The sequence below is a fragment of the Strongylocentrotus purpuratus genome, unplaced genomic scaffold (genome assembly GCF_000002235.5).
Source record: "Strongylocentrotus purpuratus isolate Spur 01 unplaced genomic scaffold, Spur_5.0 spur5_scaffold_21, whole genome shotgun sequence".
NCBI lineage: Eukaryota > Metazoa > Echinodermata > Echinoidea > Camarodonta > Strongylocentrotidae > Strongylocentrotus > Strongylocentrotus purpuratus.
The window spans coordinates 28188280-28208640 of record NW_022145607.1 but is presented as its reverse complement, the minus strand read 5'-3'; the positions used below and the strand labels follow the sequence as shown (position 1 = coordinate 28208640).

At 39.9% G+C, this 20361-nt stretch overlaps 1 protein-coding gene across 1 annotated transcript; it reads left to right on the top strand.

The window, feature by feature from the left end:
- Nucleotides 1-5639: 5639 nt before the first annotated feature.
- Nucleotides 5640-20203, top strand: LOC100893915. The gene is made up of 10 exons (XM_030994111.1): nucleotides 5640-6127; nucleotides 6848-6989; nucleotides 8196-8314; nucleotides 9082-9216; nucleotides 11393-11676; nucleotides 16355-16614; nucleotides 17215-17419; nucleotides 18230-18303; nucleotides 18835-18951; nucleotides 19631-20203. Exons 1-10 carry the CDS (start codon nucleotides 6002-6004, stop codon nucleotides 19831-19833), a joined length of 1665 nt encoding a protein of 554 aa, XP_030849971.1. The 5' UTR covers nucleotides 5640-6001; the 3' UTR covers nucleotides 19834-20203.
- Nucleotides 20204-20361: the final 158 nt, after the last annotated feature.

The following is a 20361-nucleotide window of genomic DNA, read 5'->3' as shown; positions in this document are numbered from 1 at the left end:
GAGAGTTCCCGGATGAGTCATAGACCCCATTCATCCTCCATGTTCATACTACGTGTACTACGAAAAAATACTCGCATCATGTTTCGTGCCCCATTTTACTCAGTCTCACTTTTTTGTCTTACTCAGATCTAAGGACTTCGACTAAGACACTAATGATTTTTAAAAAATAAAGTAGAGGTGTCGATAACAATCCATAATACCCCTGGATGCTCATTTGACTATAATCAAACGCCTAAAACCCCTGAGCTTCAGGGGGCTCGATCTGCATGCATGCCCCTCAGGGCGGCGCCGGGCCCCTGACCTGGATGCTCAACTGACCGTGAATGCCTAAAACCCAGGGAGGGCGATCCCCGCCCCCCCCCCCCCACACACTCAGTGTTATTTAGGGTACGCATATGCTCGTTCCCTATTTTTGAAAGCACCCCCTATCTGAGGACTGCCAACATTTCCGAACCCCCCTTTCGCGGGCTTTTCCTGCCTTGGAGACCCCCCTAAATCAGGAAAAATGCTCAATGTACCCCCCTAAATTCTGAATAACTTCTCAGGAGTCCAAAGAGATGAGAGAAAAAAAGGAAAAACACCCCCTTTTTAAAGAAATCTCCGGGTGAAAAGTCAAATACAACCCTTTTTTTTACAATTCTCGGGCCGGACTTTGTCGCACGAAAAGCACCCCTTTACCGGATATTTTGGCAACACGCATGCGGTCATTCCGACCCATGAATGGGGGGGGGGGGGCCGAGGGGCGATCCCCCTGGCGGATCGTCCCCCATCAAGTTGAAAAGGGCCAACAAAAATGTATAGCAAATACTGACTAAATACTGCAACTCACTTTTAGGCTCTGGAGGGCCCAAGAGTGCAGTGTTTAGACAAATAAAAATGCAAAAATCTTCTCACTCGGGAGCTACGCTCCCTCGCATAATATCCTTTAAAATGTACAAGTAAATACCGAGAAAAGTGAAGTGTGAAAAAAGTATATTACTTGTTTGTATACTATAGTTTTGCTAAAACTTCAAAAACCTGTGAGGGGGTAGTTACTTCCGCCACCTTCACCCGTCTCATTCACTATTGCTCCCTCGCACTCGGGGGGGGGGGGGGGCTTTGGGGGGCAGTTTACCCCAAAAGAAATTCAAACGTGGTTTATTTCTATTTCGATACCAGTGATTTACAAATGTTGCTGAAATGGTATGATATTTCCCTGAACTTCAGGGGCTCTGCCCCCTGGACCCCACCAAGGACCCGAAGGCGGGCCCCTGATTCCCGGTGGGGTCACTCCCCTGCAAAGAGTGACACGTATGACCGTTACCACCAATGCATATAACCCCCTTTTGCGGTCAATTTCAAGGACATTTTGTGAAATTTAACCCCCTTTTTTACGTCAAAACAAGGACAAAATCGTACTTTGGAATACCCCTATTTATAAGATTGTAAGGACACTTTCGCAAATTTACCCCTATTTTACCATATTTCAAGGACAAGACTCGGCTCCGAGAATTTTTCTTCCCCGTTTTCTCTTTTCCCTTCCCGGTTTTCTCTTTTCCCTTTTCCTGACCCCTATTTATCAATTTCGGGGACACATGTGCCCCCCTATTTTCTTAATTTCGAGGAATATTTTGTCCGCGGACATTGCTTGAAATTGACCCCTTTTTCCGCGATTTTGGTAACGGTCATGCGGTCCGGAAGTCACATTGAGTGACCCCACCGGGCCCTGATTGCTCATCTGACCGTAAATAAATGTCTAAAACTCATTAGCTTTCTTGAGCTCTGCCCTCTGCCACCCACTAAGGGCCTAAGGCAGTTCCCTGGATGATAATCTGACCGTCGTGTAATGCCTAAACCCCCTGAGCTTCATGGGGCTCAACCCCCTGGACCTCACGCCAATTAGTCATTTGCCAGTACGTGTCACAAATAAGGTATCAAAATATTTTATATGACCGTAATTAAGATGTCTAAAACCCCTGGGCTCCACACCTTGACCCCCCCCCCGGGAATTTGCCCCTGGACCCCATGCCAATTTATGTTCGATCCACTCGATCGTTTCGCTCGCTACGTTCTACCTGGTTGTAAATACTTAAGCCCCCCTCCCACTCCCCCCCCCCCCCCGAAAAAAAAAACGTTCCGCAGGGGCCTGCATGTAGTATATAAGAGTGGTGATGATGCGAATTTATTTTTCTCCCCCCCCCCCAATAATTTTAGAGCATACTCATTCATTGTAAACATTATCAGAGACCATGATCTTCAAGAGTTTATTTTTACGTGGTCCAAGGCACTGCTTCACGAAGCACCATATTTTGCAGTAGTTTGGATGGTCTAATAATTTAATCTGCTATCGAGCGACTTATTGTGAGGTATATTTTTATTAAATTTATTTCAAAAAATCCTGATGGGGTATTAAAGGGAATTGGTAACATTGTTCAGATGAGAGAAAGTGGTGCTAAGGTAGTGACTTCAACAAGATGTACAATTAAAGATAATCTGAAAGTTTGAGTGAAAACAAACCATTATTAATGATAGAAATTGGGAAGAACTGATCTGATCTAATCCTTAACCAACTATTTATTACAATTTAATTAAATGTGAATGTAAATCGTCAAAAAACAATGAATTGGCTCTTTATATCATTCTAGCCATTTAGAAAGATTTTTAAAAGCCTGTCTTATGTCTTTTTTTCATGGAAAAATGGTTGGGAGAATTTACTGTTAGAGGGTGTTGCACAGTGACGCCTTTTAAAGAAAACCATAGATATCTTTGTGGTTTGAGAATTGTTTTCAGGATTTGTTGCATCTTAGAGGGGTAGTACGGTAGAAGGAATATAATAAGGAACATTTCATAAACAATATTATGCAATTTTTTCATCAACCTTCAACAATGTTACCGAGTAACTTTAAGCAAAATCTCGCGAGAGAACCTTTATTTATTATGTGAGCGAACGTAGCGAACTAGTGTTTGTAGACATTTGACAAGTCTAAGAAAACTCCCGTATTTCAAATTTCAAAATCTTGTCAACGGGTTTGCGGGCCCATGCACACTGGTTTGCACGGAAAAAAAATATTGTACCCAAAAAAAACTAGCTCTGTTTGAACCGGTATTTCGCCCTCTCTCGGGTGAAATTATGTTAACCTAAACCAGGTCGGATTCTGAAAGAGGAAGAACGGTCACTTCTAAACATACCAGAAACATAAACAACTGTACACAAGAATTAAACTAAATAAAAAAGATAGCAAAACCGGGAGTGAACAGAAATAACCCCCCAACCCTTCTCCAATATACATGCATTATATACATGTATAAATAATAAATAAAACAAGTGCCAAAATCCTTGAGACATCTCTTCCGTGACCAAACTAGTGCAGATAGCAGAGGCGGCGATTTTTCATGACCGGGGGAGGGGGGGGGGGGGGTCCAGGGGGCAGAGCCCACGGAAGCTCAGGGAATAATCATGCCATTTCAGCAACATTTGTAAATCAATGGTATCGAATTAGAAATAAAACACGATTGAATTTTATTTAGGGGGAACTGCCCCAAGCCCCTCCCCCTATCAGTATCAGTACGCAAGTGCGAGGGAAAATAGTAAATGAGAGGGGTGAAGGTGACAAAAGTACCCCCTCACAGGTTTTTGTTGTATTAAAAAATTACATTCCTTAGCAAAACTATAGTATAAAACAAGCAATAACTTGTTTCACACTTCACTTTTCTCGGTATTTACTTGTTCATTTTGAAGGATATTATGCGAGGGAGCGTAGCTTCCGAGTGAGAAGATTTTTTTGCATTTTTAATTGTCTAAACGCTGCACTCTTGGGCCATCCAGAGCCTAGAAGTGTGTTGCAGTCTTTAGTCAGTATTTGCTATACATTTTGTTTTGCACTTTTTCAAATTTTGAGGGGGACGCCCCCCCCCCGGATCGCCGCCCCTGGCAGATAGGCTTTAATAGACCAGTTCACGGTTAGCACATTACTGCAATGACCCCGAATATCCACAGATCTTCAAAACATGAAGAGGTCCCACTTTGTACATTTTAAAATAATCATTCCTACAGCGATGGAGGTGCTAAATAAATAGCCTTTGTTTCCCCTTTTTAAAGAATACTTCCTCCTGTGTACCACGGAGTGCACTGCTTGTGCATAAATGAATAATGATTACATAACTTTCATTAGCATGTATCCAGTATTTCGTCTTCGTGTTTTTCAAAATTTGTTTTGCAATGACCTTTATCTGCTCATGCTCAGACTGCAACCGTGAACTGGCTTATATTATGTCCGAACTGTTCAACTACTGCAGGATCTAGGCCGAATTTATTATTCAACCTCTGCATCCACGAGATTCTGTTTACAGAAGAAGACAAAAATGTACTGCTATCTTTGCTTAGAGGTGTACCTACCCCATTGCCCCTGAATATGTTATCTTCCTTGCTACCTTCTCTCAGTCGGTCTACGTTCAGACTTTGTTCAAATAAAAATACAACAGCTATTCAAGTGCCTATACATTCAAAGATAGGAGAGCAAAGTTTCACGACAGTGGCCCGGTAATATGGAATATAATTATTACCACGTAAATTACGAACTTCACTTCTGTTGAATCATTCAAAAAGTATCTCTAAACGCATACATTGTAGTTCATTGTGTTGTAGGATTTGTAGAATTTTTTCTAAGTGTTCATATCTTTGTTAATTTATTATGTAATGCGCTTCATTATCATTATTAGTATTAGTTGTTTGATGATAGTTCGAGGGGGTGTGTCCAACTTGTGTTAGTGTACGATCACGTGCTAACGGTTCTCTCGCTATATCAGGTGACCACGACGCTCACATGACACCGATAAAAGTGGGCGTGAACACGAAACGTGACTGTATTGCCCAATGAAGGTTCAAGAATGTGTATCAAAGTAGTATCCAATACAGCTGCTTAAAATGTGGATTTTCAACAGAAATATGATAAGGATCGTCTGAACGTATTGATCTTTTTAAGAAATGAGTGCTAGTAAATTGCAAGTGGAATATATACTGGACCTTTTAACATTGAGATTGCCTGTACATACTGTAACCTGTGGATCTAATTCTTGTCGAAAACGTCTCCGCTTCTTTCACTTTTCAACTCCTTCTCTCTCTCTCTCTCTCTCTCTCCCTCTCTCTCTATCTCTCTCTCTCTCTCTCTCTCTCCCCTCTCTTTCTCTCTTTCTCTCTCGAGTCCCGCCTGCCCCTCCCTCTCTTCATTTTTCTCTCTCCTCTCTCTCTCCACCTAGACCTACCTATTTCACACTATCCATCCTCTCTTTATTTTTTTTCTTCTTCTTCTTCTTTTCTCCTGCTTCTTCTTCTTCTTTTATTCCTTCTTCTTCCAAACCGTTCACTCGTTGACTTCCAAACTCGCCCCCTTCTGTGTGTCTTTATCTCCCCCTCCCCCCCCCCCCCAGTACCTCTTCTAAAATCATTCTCCATCTTATCCCGGGCTTAACCCCACTTCCCTGTCCTGTATGTTTCCCCTCCATATCGAAGGGAAAGATCTTCCTAAAAGTTTGCTTGATCCATGACGGATGTAAACAAATCAAACTCATACAAACAAACGCCACTGTCAATATAAAAGCGCCATTAAATATGAGTACTTTGGAATATTGACTTAGTTTCGCTACGTATTCATAGCTCAAATACTACACAATGTAGCATGCACTACTACGGTCAGGAAAATGACTGCACTCGTATTTTATACAGTTACTAATAATATGCGCATGTATGCAGTTCTGGAAACTAAAAATACAATTACTGTGTGCATTGTTGCGTGATATACCAATATAATCTGTCATTGATCCGCAAGTACCTTGATTTCTCGTTATCTAGTGTCCATACCACGGGTCCTACCGTCAACAAACGAATCAAAGCTTAACATAGTGCATTTGATATATCTAGCAAATGCTGCTCCTGTAATGTTTTGAACGTCATGTGCTTCATGTTGTAGGTTAAATCTTCTTCAGGAAAACTGCTCTGGAAATATTGTGACAGAACAACAACAAAATGGAAACTATGATGCAGAGATGGAGTTGTATCTTGGTAGTGGCTTTGATGGTTCTTGTATCAGATTCTAGAGGCCATATCTGCATAATAACTCCACGGCAAAGAGGGGCATTCGATATATCTACGGTATGTATACATGCAGGTCTATATACCACGCATGGTCATTGCCTCTGAATGTTGATGCTCAACGATTCTAACATATAATATCTTGTGGAAATAGTATTCCATGTCTTATACTCCATCGTTGCACTTGAAATCGGTGAAGGTAACACCAGGGTCTCTCGAAGTTGTTTGGTAACACACATTAATGTCGTACACACCATCCGTTGCTTTGTGAATTAAAAAACACCGTAAACAAGGTATAATGACGTGCCTGGGGGTGGGGGTGGTTAAGTATAGATGTGTCGTGGTCGAGTGGATATGTCATCGGACTGTGGATCACAAGGTCCGCGGTTCAAATCCCGCCGCGGTACTAATGTCCTTTGGCAAGACAGTTGACCTACATTTGCCACTCTCCACCCAGGTGTTAAATGGGTACCCGGTAGGATGCGAAAGTTAATGTTGGAGTAGCATGTGGCGCTTGTAAAATGGCGACTGGCTGGAATGCTCCCCAGGGAGTGGAAAATGTGCATACATTGTGTTGCGGGTAAGCCTGAATCCGATGACCAGGGTAATGTACGTGCTGCGCCTAGAAACAAAGTATTAGGCGCATTATAAATGTGAGCTATTATTATTAAGTGAGGGGGGGGGTACGTATCATTAATTTGTATGTATCCTTTTGGCATGCACCCCCTTTCCTATATGCGACTAAAATTAACGGGTTGGAATAATTATTTTTGTTTTTAGCCCGCAAGTAGCTCCTGCTTCCGACACCAGAGTCCTTGCGGGGGTCAGGCTGCCGAGTCACCCAAGATGACGTACATGGGTGGGAAGACCGCCCTCATCAGGTTCCAACAGAACCTTAACCATTACGAAGTCGGCTTACCAGGTATGGATGTGATATTAGGGACTTTTAGATTTGCACGACGAGAACGTGGACTGCCCTTTTAAGGCAATGCGACGTCCTTTTAAGGCACTGGTAGTGACGTCACATTGTCGTCGTGCAGAATCTAAAAGTCCCTAATGTCGGCACCAGCAAAGTTGGGGGGGGGGGGGGGGGGTATAGGTGCATCGTCCAAAGGTGGTCGAGGAGAGCTAACTGCTCTAACCGGAATATAAACTTTTTAAATTTCTAAAATTAGACCAAGTGTAGTGAGCGAGCAAACATTTTACGCCTTTTCAGATTGATGGTGTTTTTTGCTATCAAATTAATAAAGAATTTAAATTGACTGCCTGAATATATACATGATTGTATGGATGCGATGATGCGATAATACTACTAGTGATGATAATAATGATAGTATAATAATAATGATATTATTCTTAATGATAATTATATTAATAGTAATACCAACAAAAAATGATTTAAAAAAAAATATGTCGTTCTTGTATACCAAATTATTATACGCTGTTGCTCATAAAGTTGGAATATTTTTTTTTACCCCAATTTATGGAATTATTTTGACAATGATTTATTCCTAATAGATCAAGACAATAGTCTACATTCTTTTGTTTTGTTTGTTTTGCGTGAGTGCTTAAGCATGTGTATGCTACTGAGCTTATCAACTAGGGGACCTACGCCCTTAAGTCATAAATGACAGTAATGAGGATTAATGCCTCACAAAAGGGCACTAATATAGCAAATCGACACGGTTTTGATCCTGGGGCCATACAGTTACGAGTCCATTGCTTTGCCACTGAACCATGACTGTACGCAGCGGGGGCTAGGGTAGGGGGCAGTTCCCACAAATAAAAAAACAAAACATAAGCAAATGCAATAAGTTATCAATAATTTATTGAATTTCCCCCCGGTCCCCAACAGAAAACAAAATCTTCCGTGTGTCCATGCTTTGAGCCATAATGCAGACGATTTTTTTTTTTATGAATCTGTGGAAATAAATGAAATGAAAATTGAAAATTATGTCATTTGTAAATGGCCACTGCAAACGAAAATCTGTTGACCACATTTTAGTGGTAATTTTCCATTAATTTCCAACGTTTAAAGTAATCATTTTTCTGTTCCTTATTGAGTATTAGAACTTGGAAGTGATATACATGCCATGTCATTATGATTTTACCGGACTTTGTTTTCTAGGTTATATGGATATTTCGCTGGCTCCCAACGTGAACTCCACGGATTTCGAAACACTCACTCTGCTCGGTGACACAAACGAACACTTACAATGGAATCAGCAAAACTACACGGTTCCAGTTGTGAGTTGTAATTACTCTTTCTCTATCAGCCCCGCCCCCCCCCCTCTCTCTCTCTCTCTCTCTCTCTCTTTCACCCCTCTCTTTCTCTCTCTTAATATATTTTACGATACTGAAATCAACAAGGAATTTAAACCGACGGAAATCGTAAAATCGATGGATAATATGTTTACAAGCACTTTGAGTAAATTTGATCAAGAACAAGCCTACCAATATATTCGACGGCGCATTAATGCATGACAAAAGGGGAGGGGAAAACCTGCCCAAGAATAAACTAAGTTATCTAGAGTAACTTGAGTACGAATTTATAAAACAAAGTATTACAAAAATGTCTTCTCGATCCAGATTTACACATTGATATAATGTCCCTATACAAACATTGCAATCAATACATTATCAGGGATGATATCCAATTTGTATTAAACTATTCCATTTGACATAATGTTCTTAAACAAAGGGCAATGAATTACCTCGTTTTTTAAATTTTGATTTGTTTAACTTTGTTTTCTATCTCTTCTTGCTTGTTATAATTTTTCTTCTTCTGAACCCTGGATCCGATCCGCCACTAAAATTACGTTTGCTGATTAGGGCCGGGAGTGACTTAGTTCTTCAATATAGAGTGCGGATAATCTAAATTCTTGGTTTTTCAACTTTTCACTTAGACTAGTGATAATTCATGCAAATAAAAATCTACTCTGTTTTCTTCTTTATCTCTTGTTCTGACCCCCCCCCCCCCTATCTCTCAAAATGATTCCCCTTGCCAACTGAAGGCCATGCCGAACATGTCATGTGACCACTGTGTTCTACGCATGCGCTATGTCAGCCACAAGCCAGGAGAGGAGGTATTTTACCAGTGTTCCGACATCGCCATCAAGGCTTCCAAGTCGACGTCGGTCTCCGAAGAGGTAACTGACTAGTCAATATCCCGAGAAGAAATAATTTGAAACACGTACCCGACAATAGACTGTACGCTGTAATACCCGACGCACACGAGGCGTCATTTATTGACGCATGACTGCGTCATTAGGGACTTTTAGATTCTGCACGACGAGAACGTGGACTGCCCTTTAAAGGGAATCTGACGTCACTGCAAGTGCCTTAAAAGGACGTAATATTGCCTTAAAAGGGCATCTACGTTCTCGTCGTGCAGAATCTAAAAGTACCTATTTATTGACGTAGGACTGCGTCAATGACGAGTTCCGAGACCTTAAACACGCTATGCAAAATTCTGAACAAAGAAAGTGCAAAAATGAAGATTGCAAACGATGCGTTGAATTAGTTCCGAATGTATTAATTGCTTTCAGAGGCTTGGTTAGCTAATGCCTCGGTCACACCTGTGCGTGTTTAGCTTGCGTATTGCTGCGTATTTATGGCAAGCCGTTTTAACATTTATTCCTATTTCTTGATATCAAGAAATGATTTTCCGTTGTAAAGCAATGGTAAATCTTGATATCTAGAAATAGGAATACAATTATTGTTAAAGCGGCTTGCCATAAATACGCAGCAATAATAATAATAATAATAATACAGCATTTATTATGCGTCATCGATCTAGTAAACTATTCTGAGGCGTAGAGGGATAGAATTATAATGAGATACATAGAGAAATGAGAAGGGGGAATTAAAGAAGAAAAATGCATAGATGTACATTCAACATATAATTAACTAAAATAACATGCGAACATATATGACTTTAGATTCTTTTTGAATGTTTCTAGGGATTCTAGTGCTCGGATCCTCAGTGGAAGAGCATTCCAAAGAGATGGCGCTGCAGAAATAAACGCCTTTTCTCCCAGACTAGACATAGTTCTTTGGACTGTTAACTGTTTAGTACCAGAAGAACGCAAGCAAGCCAAATACGCAAAGGTGTGACTAAGGCATTAGGACGTAATCGAAAGGGCGACTCGTGTGCATAATGCATAGGATAAAGGCGTACTCGTCGTAACGAACCTCAAGACAAAATTTGAACTCAGGCGTGTGTGCGATAATGCACCATATATTCCTACCGAAAATTATCAATGTTCTGAAACGCGATCGCAATTACTTTCAAAAAAATTAACTCAAGGGCAAAATCAATACCCTATTGTATATCATGGAGAATTCATGTGCGCATGACGTATTGCATCATTGTAATGTTCGCTAATTTCAGAGGGTGATGAACAGGGCTTTTGATAATGCCTTAAAGGGAAAGTCCACCCTGAAATTAAGTTAGTTTTAATAGGAGTAGAAAAATGAGAGAAACAAGTCAGTGAAAGTTTGAGCAAATTCCGATTAAAAATAAGGAAGTTAGGATTTTTGAAGTTGTGATCAATCAAACACAAATTGGCAACTGTATGACGTATCATCCGAGCTCAACTTCCATTTGCTCAGTACTAAAAAAATCTAAAATTTTCATTTTCCCTCAAGAAAAATTTCAACCATACATGCACCCTAAATATAATAATTGCAAATATGTTTCTATACTCCCCCTGCAAGGAACAAATATATATTCCGTCATCAATAACGAAGAAAACATGATTTTATGGAATATTATGCACAAAGCAAATGAAGGAGAGCTCGTATGATAAGTCACAGAGTTGCCAATTTGTATTTGATTGATCACAACTTCAATAATTCATAACTTTCTTATTTTCATTCAGAATTTGCTCAAACTTTCACTCACCTGATTTTCTTATTATTCTGCCTCTATCGAAACAAACTTATTTTGGGGGTGGACTTTCCCTTTAAGTTGATTTTGCGAAAGTGGTTGCGTTCGTGCTCTGAAAACATGAAGAAAGTCGGAAAACTTGTTTTTCATTCTTTCGCCTAACCTTCAGCCAGTAGCCTTTCTGATAAGTAGTCCTGTTAATCAAAACAATTTCAGAGCACTGCTACAACAATGAGAAGAAGAAGAAGAAGAAATAATAATAATGATAATAGGCATTTCTATAGCGCCGTCTATCTAAAAAAAAAATTCCGAGGCGCACTAATTATTACCCTGATTGATACAACAATCTAGCGCTTCATTTTATCTCTAGAGAAGATGATTCTTTACCTTAGCCAGTTTCTTTGTTTCCTTTATTATGTCTTATTATTCATCAGAATCTTGACAAAGACGTTCGCGAAACTATTCCAGTAAGTCTCAAGAGAGCCATGAGCTTGTACCGAAAACCCATCACCAAAATGGCCACCGTGAACGAAGTCCATGCCGCCGACGCCAGGCCGAAGGCGCCTTCGGGTTCGTTGTACGGTATCATGTGGGATCCATTGCAGACGACAGGGAGCAGATTGGTGAATATCGATTTCAATACTGGAGCGATCAATTCGAGATTGGGACTTTATTTCGGCATGGGGCCGAACGTGCAATACGGGACAGTGTCACCAACGTAAGTTCGAATGAAAGTGAATATATTGACTGACGATGTTTGATTAATTTTTAAAGTTTGAACACTCAGTTGATCAACATTTTGAACAACTTGTTTAAAATCACAATTTAAACAACCGGTGTTTAAAGACGGTTGTTTAAAAAGGAGCCGTTGTTCAGTGGGGGTTGTTTACACCAAGTGGGTTGTTTAAAGAAAGTTGTTTAAAAAGGAGCTGTTGTTCAGTGGGGGTTGTTTACACCAACTGGGTTGTTTAAAGAAAGTTGTTTAAAAAGGAGCCGTTGTTCAGTGGGGGTTGTTTACAACAAAAGGGTTGTATAATGGGGTATAATTTGGGTTTGATACTCTGAATAAGTACATCACTACTTCTGGGTCTCTATCTAGGTATATGAAGACTAAGTTTGACTAACAATATGGTTCGGTAATTCTGCAATTTATGAATTAGCGCCAAAACATGCACGCACGTATAAACTGCACATTGGGATGCATGCAATCTCTATGGCAAGGAATTTAGCACACGTTAATATAACCGAGTGCGCGATCAGTGCCGCACTGCATGACGCTACAATTTCAAGTCTACCTATATTCTGACATTTGCGTACAGATACTGAAAAATTTAACTGTGAACTTACGCTATAAGTTAAAAACTTCAAATTGGTAAATAGAAAAGTGATTTCAATCAAGCCATTGAATCTCCAGTCACTTAGAAGCGCGTCGGTAGCTTGGTCGGCCATGATGTGAAATAAAGCTTTCAGCCAACGTGCACTTTACTGGCACGTGACACATGGCGTCATATGTAAACAACACTGTCTAAAAGGTCTCGTATAAGTAAATATAGCAGTCATTAAATTTTAAACAGCGAATGTTTAACAAAATTACTTTTGTTTCGAGCAGCATTGTTTCCAATTTGTTCAACTGTTGTTTAAGATAGTGTAAAACTGTACACAGTTAAAATTTTTGTGAACAAGTTGTTTAAAAGTTTAAACAACTCTTGATTAACGGGTGACCTGATCTAAGAGTTGTTTAAAATGTTAAGCAACTCGAGTTGTTTAAAGTTTAAACACTTAGTTGATCAACATTTTGAACAACTTGTTTAAAATCACAATTTAAACAACTGGTGTTGTTTAAAGACGGTTGTTTAAAAAGGAGCTGTTGTTCAGTGGGGATTGTTTACACCAACTGGGTTGTTTAAAGAAAGTTGTTTAAAAAGGAGCTGTTGTTCAGTGGGGATTGTTTACACCAACTGGGTTGTTTAAAGAAAGTTGTTTAAAAAGGAGCTGTTGTTCAGTGGGGGTTGTTTACACCAACTGGGTTGTTTAAAGAAAGTTGTATAAAAAGGAGCTGTTGTTCAGTGGGGATTGTTTACACCAACTGGGTTGTTTAAAGAAAGTTGTTTAAAAAGGAGCTGTTGTTCAGTGGGGATTGTTTACACCAACTGGGTTGTTTAAAGAAAGTTGTTTAAAAAGGAGCTGTTGTTCAGTGGGGGTTGTTTACAACAAAAGGGTTGTATAATGGGGTATAATTTGGGTTTGATACTCTGAATAAGTGCACCACTACTTCTGGGTCTCTATATAGGTATATGAAGACTACAAGACTACAATATGGTAGGGTAATTCTGCAATTCATGAATTAGCGCCAAAACAGTGCCCATTTTGCATGAGCGCGCATGCACGCACGTATAAACTGCATATATAGGGATACATGCAATCTATATGGCAAGGAATTTAGCACACGTTATAAACGAGTGCGCGATCAGTGCCGCACTGCATGACGCGACGATTTTAAGTCTACCTTTATTCTGACATTTGCGTACAGATACTGAAAATTGTAACTGTGAACTTACGCTATAAGTTAAAAACTTCAAATTGGTTAATAGAAAAGTGATTTCAATCAAGCCATTGAATCTCCAGTCACTTAGAAGCGCGTCGGTAGCTTGGTCGGCCATGATGTGAAATAAAGCTTTCAGCCAACGTGCACTTTACTGGCACGTGACACATGGCGTCATATGTAAACAACACTGTCTAAAAGGTCTCGTATAAGTAAATATAGCAGTCATTAAATTTTAAACAGCGAATGTTTAACAAAATTACTTTTGTTTCGAGCAGCATTGTTTCCAATTTGTTCAACTGTTGTTTAAGATAGTGTAAAACTGTACACAGTTAAAATTTTTGTGAACAAGTTGTTTAAAAGTTTAAACAACTCTTGATTAACGGGTGACCTGATCTAAGAGTTGTTTAAAATGTTAAGCAACTCGAGTTGTTTAAAGTTTAAACACTTAGTTGATCAACATTTTGAACAACTTGTTTAAAATCACAATTTAAACAACTGGTGTTGTTTAAAGACGGTTGTTTAAAAAGGAGCTGTTGTTCAGTGGGGATTGTTTACACCAACTGGGTTGTTTAAAGAAAGTTGTTTAAAAAGGAGCTGTTGTTCAGTGGGGATTGTTTACACCAACTGGGTTGTTTAAAGAAAGTTGTTTAAAAAGGAGCTGTTGTTCAGTGGGGGTTGTTTACACCAACTGGGTTGTTTAAAGAAAGTTGTATAAAAAGGAGCTGTTGTTCAGTGGGGATTGTTTACACCAACTGGGTTGTTTAAAGAAAGTTGTTTAAAAAGGAGCTGTTGTTCAGTGGGGATTGTTTACACCAACTGGGTTGTTTAAAGAAAGTTGTTTAAAAAGGAGCTGTTGTTCAGTGGGGGTTGTTTACAACAAAAGGGTTGTATAATGGGGTATAATTTGGGTTTGATACTCTGAATAAGTGCACCACTACTTCTGGGTCTCTATATAGGTATATGAAGACTACAAGACTACAATATGGTAGGGTAATTCTGCAATTCATGAATTAGCGCCAAAACAGTGCCCATTTTGCATGAGCGCGCATGCACGCACGTATAAACTGCATATATAGGGATACATGCAATCTATATGGCAAGGAATTTAGCACACGTTATAAACGAGTGCGCGATCAGTGCCGCACTGCATGACGCGACGATTTTAAGTCTACCTTTATTCTGACATTTGCGTACAGATACTGAAAATTGTAACTGTGAACTTACGCTATAAGTTAAAAACTTCAAATTGGTTAATAGAAAAGTGATTTCAATTAAGACATTGAATCCCCAGTCACTTAGAAGCGCGTCGGTAGCTTGGTCGGCCATGATGTGTGTTGTGTTGTGGGTTGGAAAGTAAAAACTATTAAGCTAAATAAATGTAAGTATAGAGACAAACAATATGGAGCCTGCAGAAACACGTGTGGTTGCTTTGGTAGTTTAATCCAGACTCAATGTCCATGTGCTTTTACATATGTATCAATCTGTGTAGTCAACAGAAGACCCTTGCATATACTTGCATTGTGTGTATGCATCTAATATGAATAACAATGAGCTGTGCCTGAACAGCAGCACTGCATTTCTAAGTGGCATGTTAATTTCAATTGCATGTTAGTTTCAAGGAACCTGTTTCTAAACATAACAATGTGAAATAAAGCTTTTAGCCAGCGCGCACTTTACTGGCACGAGACACATGACGTCATATGTAAACAACACTGTCTAAAAGCTCTCGTATAGTAAATATAGCAGTCATTAAATTTTAAACAACGAATGTTTAACAAAATTACTTTCGTTTCGAGCAACATTGTTTACAATTTGTTCAACTGTTGTTTAAGATAGTGTACAACTGTAAGTGAACATCACTTTTTTAAACAGCGTTTTTACTGTGTAAGTGAACATCACTTTTTTAAGCAGCGTTTTTACTGTGTAGATTCCAGAAATTTAGACGTATCTGACCATACTTCGTCACACTTTAATCTATGTTTGCGTTAATTTGCACTGATACCCTGCTGGAGAGAACACACTCATTCACAGTGCGAATCACACTTTGAATCACAGCGTGCTCCACAATGTTAAATTGGGGCGTTTTCACATTGTAGTCGATTCGTTTCACACTGTGGTTCACAGTGTGGATAACCGGAAAAGGAAATAACACACTCATTCACACTCATTCACATTGTATGAAAACAGTGTGATTCACAATGTTAAATTGGGGCGTTTTCACATTGTGGTCGATTCGTTTCACACTGTGGTTCACAGTGTGGATAACCGGAAAAGGAAAGAACACACTCATTCGCAGTGTGAATCACAATGTGTTCACAGTGTGAACTGTGATTTCACACTGTGATTCACACTGTAAATGAGTGTGAATGAGTGTGTTCTTTCCAGCAGGGAATGTAGCTTGCGCAGGAGGCGTCATTTCTTTTGCGTCGTTAGGCCTGTGGCTACGCTCATCAAGCCTGTGAAAGCCGAGCCATCGTAATTATATGGGCACTTTTCAGTTTGCGATAATTTTCGTACCATTCCACCGTCATGTGAAGCGCCAAAGACCCGCGCATCAATCGTTGACGCTGACGCATCCCAACGTCAGGCAAATGACGCCTCGTGTGCGACTGGCGTTAGGGCGTTAATGGCGGTCAAACATATCTAACTTGACCGCATTGAGGCTTAATTGTTCCGATATGAGGCTGCAAACCGCGGCGGTTTTTTATGATAACGTATAATAACACAATGCCATTGTTGCGCAAAGTTGCAATTCAGTTACACGTTAACAAAAACAATATTAGAAAAACGTAACGGTTTACTACGTCATACCTGAAAAAGCCTTTTCATCTGTTTTTCATTTTTATTTTAGTGCACAGTCCGATAAATTCGTCTTGGATCAGATCGCCTGTTACTCCCGGGATATCCCCTACCTGTTCCTCCTCGAGCATCGTAACGGGGACCTAGACGCTCGTCCCAACAAAATTCTCTGGATCGACATGCAGGCCATGGACATCGCTGGCGAGTACGAGATCGAGGGGTTAGAACCTAACATCCACATCGCTACCTTGAATACGTACCAAAGGACGAACTTCTTGACGTTTGAGCTCCAACCGACTGCAAACAGTACAGGTATATGTCTGCATATTTTACATCGTGCAGTGTGGATACATAAAACAATGGCGTATGATATGTTGAAGACTAATTATTGTGAGAAAAAATTAATGAGATTTTTCCTCATTTTGTTTCACATCGTTCATCAAACTTTAAGCAATACCCTTTGACATTGCCACACATTTGCTGATAAAGGGTGACGTCTCTTGACTTAAACTGTTATAATTTCTACAATTTGTGGGGAAGCACAAATTGCTGGCACTTTGATACAGTAATCAAAATATATATTACAAAATTACACATCCCCCTCCCCCCGCTGCCTGATGTGTAAGGTGACGGTTGTTTGCATATTTGCGGCCCTTTTCATTGCCAGGGCTACACCTCGAATTCTTCCCCCGCCTCGTTAGGCAATGGAAATTAAACTTACAAATAAGGTTAAGAGTTTGACGCAGTGAAAAGAAAAACAAAACTATCTTCTCTCTTTACATTGGGTATGGTTAGAATTTATTCTCTCTTCGTAGTGTTTCTTTCCTCTTTATAATAGCTTTTGGAATGTTTTTTTGTTTGTCAAGTCATTTTAAAATGACAATTTTGTTTAATATCCTTGCGTGTTGGCAGGATACTTCACATTGATGTTCGGCACCCTGGACTACATGGGGAACCACATTCACCTCTTCACCGAGCCTGGGTCAGAGAATCTCTACGTGAACTTCCTATGGGCGACGGTCGACATCAAGCGTCAAATGTATTACGTTTTAATGGGCAATGAGAACGCGCATACTGCACTGACCGCAAGGATACACAGCTTTAACATTACATCGAAGTAAGATTTTTTTTTCTTTTCCAAATGAATATCCGTGGCAGGAGGTTACTTTCTTTGCATAAATATGGCAAGTATAGTTTTCTGAGCACTCCCCCTCTTTTTCTCCCCCCAACCCCTCTTCCTCTTCTCCTTGACATTTCTTTATTTCTTTTTTTAGTGGTAGCCTGGTAGGATATCAGATCACTATTCTAGATCTTTCTTCAATCAAACTGCTTTTAGTCATGTTGGTACATCGTCTCAAATAGAGCATTATCGTTCGATGGGGGTAATCTGCCATGTTGTATTTCTTTCTTTTCTGAATATCTTTGTTAAAGGGAGTGTGTCATGACGAGACTATGTGTCTTTCCCGTGGCCCTACCCGGGGCCAATCGGGTTTAGTACGACTACGGACGACGCGACCGTAGCATTCGCGTGCGTGCAACATAATTATGCGAAACCGAAGCGTGAGGAGAACTTCGGTCTGTTCCGCCAACACTAGCGCGTACTGACCCAGTATAGTGCGCGCTGACCCAAATTAATCAAGTCCAATCGTTTACGTGCAGTTGTCCAAAAGAAGACGTAGACGGCGTTAACCAGTATTTGCCATGATACACTCCCTTTAAACACACATCATGCTCAGGGGAACACTTGGAAGGTGACTTTCCGATTCATCCTTGCGGGAATGCTACTTCATCCTGTTTAAGTTATTAATTGGAGTGTGTTTGTCTAAATGTCGCTATTATTTTGAAGGATATCCCATCATAGTCTCCTACATGTTACATTGTAATGTTTAATCAATTTTTCTTACATCATAACTCTGTTATTTTCCAGGAATGTCACCAACATTACCGAAGTGGATGTATCTCAATACACCATCAATTCGATCCAGGCCTACGAAAAGACAGGTATGTTATTAAGGTCATCTAAAGTCTAGAACATTGGAACAAAATATCGAAATTACTGACACTGTTGCATTTTGCAAGTATTGATATTTTTCAGATTTTACCAGTCAACATGATATCTATGTAAGCAGAACAAAATAATATCAACAATTGTGTGTAATTAATGCTCTAAAATGTTTGACATTTCTGGTTTTGATTGATATTAGCCAAAAACAAAAATAATGTGCAGATAATTATATGAAAAGCTTTTTACTGATTATACTAATCATGTTGATCTCCCTTCTCACCTCTCTCTCTCTCTCTCTCTTTCACCCCTCTCTCTCTCTCTCTCTCTCTCTCTCTATTTTCTCTCTCTTTCTCTCTCTTTCACCCTCTCTCTCTCTATCTTTCTCTCTCTCTCTTTCTCTCTCTCTCTCTCCCTCACTCTCTGTCTCTCTTTTTCCCCTCTCTTTTCTCTCTTATTTCTCTCTTGTCCTTTTCCCCTTTTTCCACCTCTCTGCATCTTTCTCTTGCTTTCTCACGCACATCATACAGGTCAGTTATTTGCAGTTTCGCCCGGACTCTTTCCTAAAGAGTATCCACCTTGGTATTTGGTTGTAGTCGATCCGGTAACGGGTAGCGTCAAACCGGTGATCCAGATTGCATCATCGGGTAAGAATGGTTCCCTGCCCCTTTTACATTTCCTTTCAATGACCCAATGTTAGCTCCATGCACTTCCATTTGCTCAGGTAACATTCGCTCAGAGATGAAAGAGCATCGAGGGGATTTCAGATTAAGGAATTCTAGTAGTGTATGAATCTGACTGCAAAGCAACCCTCCCCGTAGCCCGTGTCACTCACTCATAATTTTGATCCAGTTGTATTATACTCTCTCCCTCTTCCCCCTTATCTGTCTGTCTGTCTCTGGCTCCTCTGTCTCTCTCTGTCTGTCTGTCTGTCTGTCTCTCTCTCTCTCCATCTCTCTTTCCCTGTCCCTCCCCTTCTCTCTCTCCCTCTACTCGTTCCTCATGTATGATACATATGGCAGACAACAGACCGAACGATAATATTACATTACGTCTATGGCCAAGAATCGGGCAGTTGGAGTCGGTCTGAAGTTGGTTTAATTGGCAGAGTGACTGCATGATGTATAACTTGCTAGCTATATTTGTATAAGTCCTGAACCATGATCAAGCTATTTTTTCATATGATGTTCTAGATTCACAGTCTATAAAACTCGCAAAATTTGCTGATTTCATGTGGCAAAAAAAATGCGATCACCGTAACTTCTTCAACCGTTTGTTGTACTTAAATATGACTTTTTTTTATATTATCACCTTGTTTTTCTCCAGGTATGTTCGCTCCTTTTTATGGAGGAGCTATCGTGAACATTGACCAAACCCACGGTCTCCTCTTTTACAATTTCCGCGTGGCCGACTCCATGGCCAACATCATAGCAACCGTTTCCCTGGATACGCAAGAGGTCTTCTTCTCCCAGCTTACCTCTCTTCAACTCGTCCACAACATAGCTCACTTCGACGCCTACGCGCCCTAGGACTGCAGACGATTCGGCCCTCTACGAATGATCTGGCGACGCAGTACACATACCACTTGTTACGAGGGGAGCAAATTAATTAGTGATAAAAAGAGTACAAGTTAATTTAATTCTTTCTGTTTACATTAGGCATCTTTTAAAATAGTAGTTTAAGCAAATACAAAAATAGTAAACACAAACATATCGGAACAATTTTTTTTTATACATTGAAAGATGTTTTTATACCGATACGATAGAAGATGTAACAATGTCTGAATTATGAGGAAAGAAAATACATTCATCACGCTGATATTCTTTTTAACAATCAACCGCATATGTGCATGTATGTAGATACTTTCTTTTGTTTCTGATTTTCGCAGGTTTTCCTAAATTTGTTTATGTTTCCCAGATTCAAGTCACCATTTTAGTAATAAACAATTCACATTGACTTCATGTAAAACTGGTTTCTCTCAAAATAATTACAACAGGGCAAATGTGCTATATTTTAATGCGTTCTTATCTCCATTTCATACATTAATGAAGGTCTCT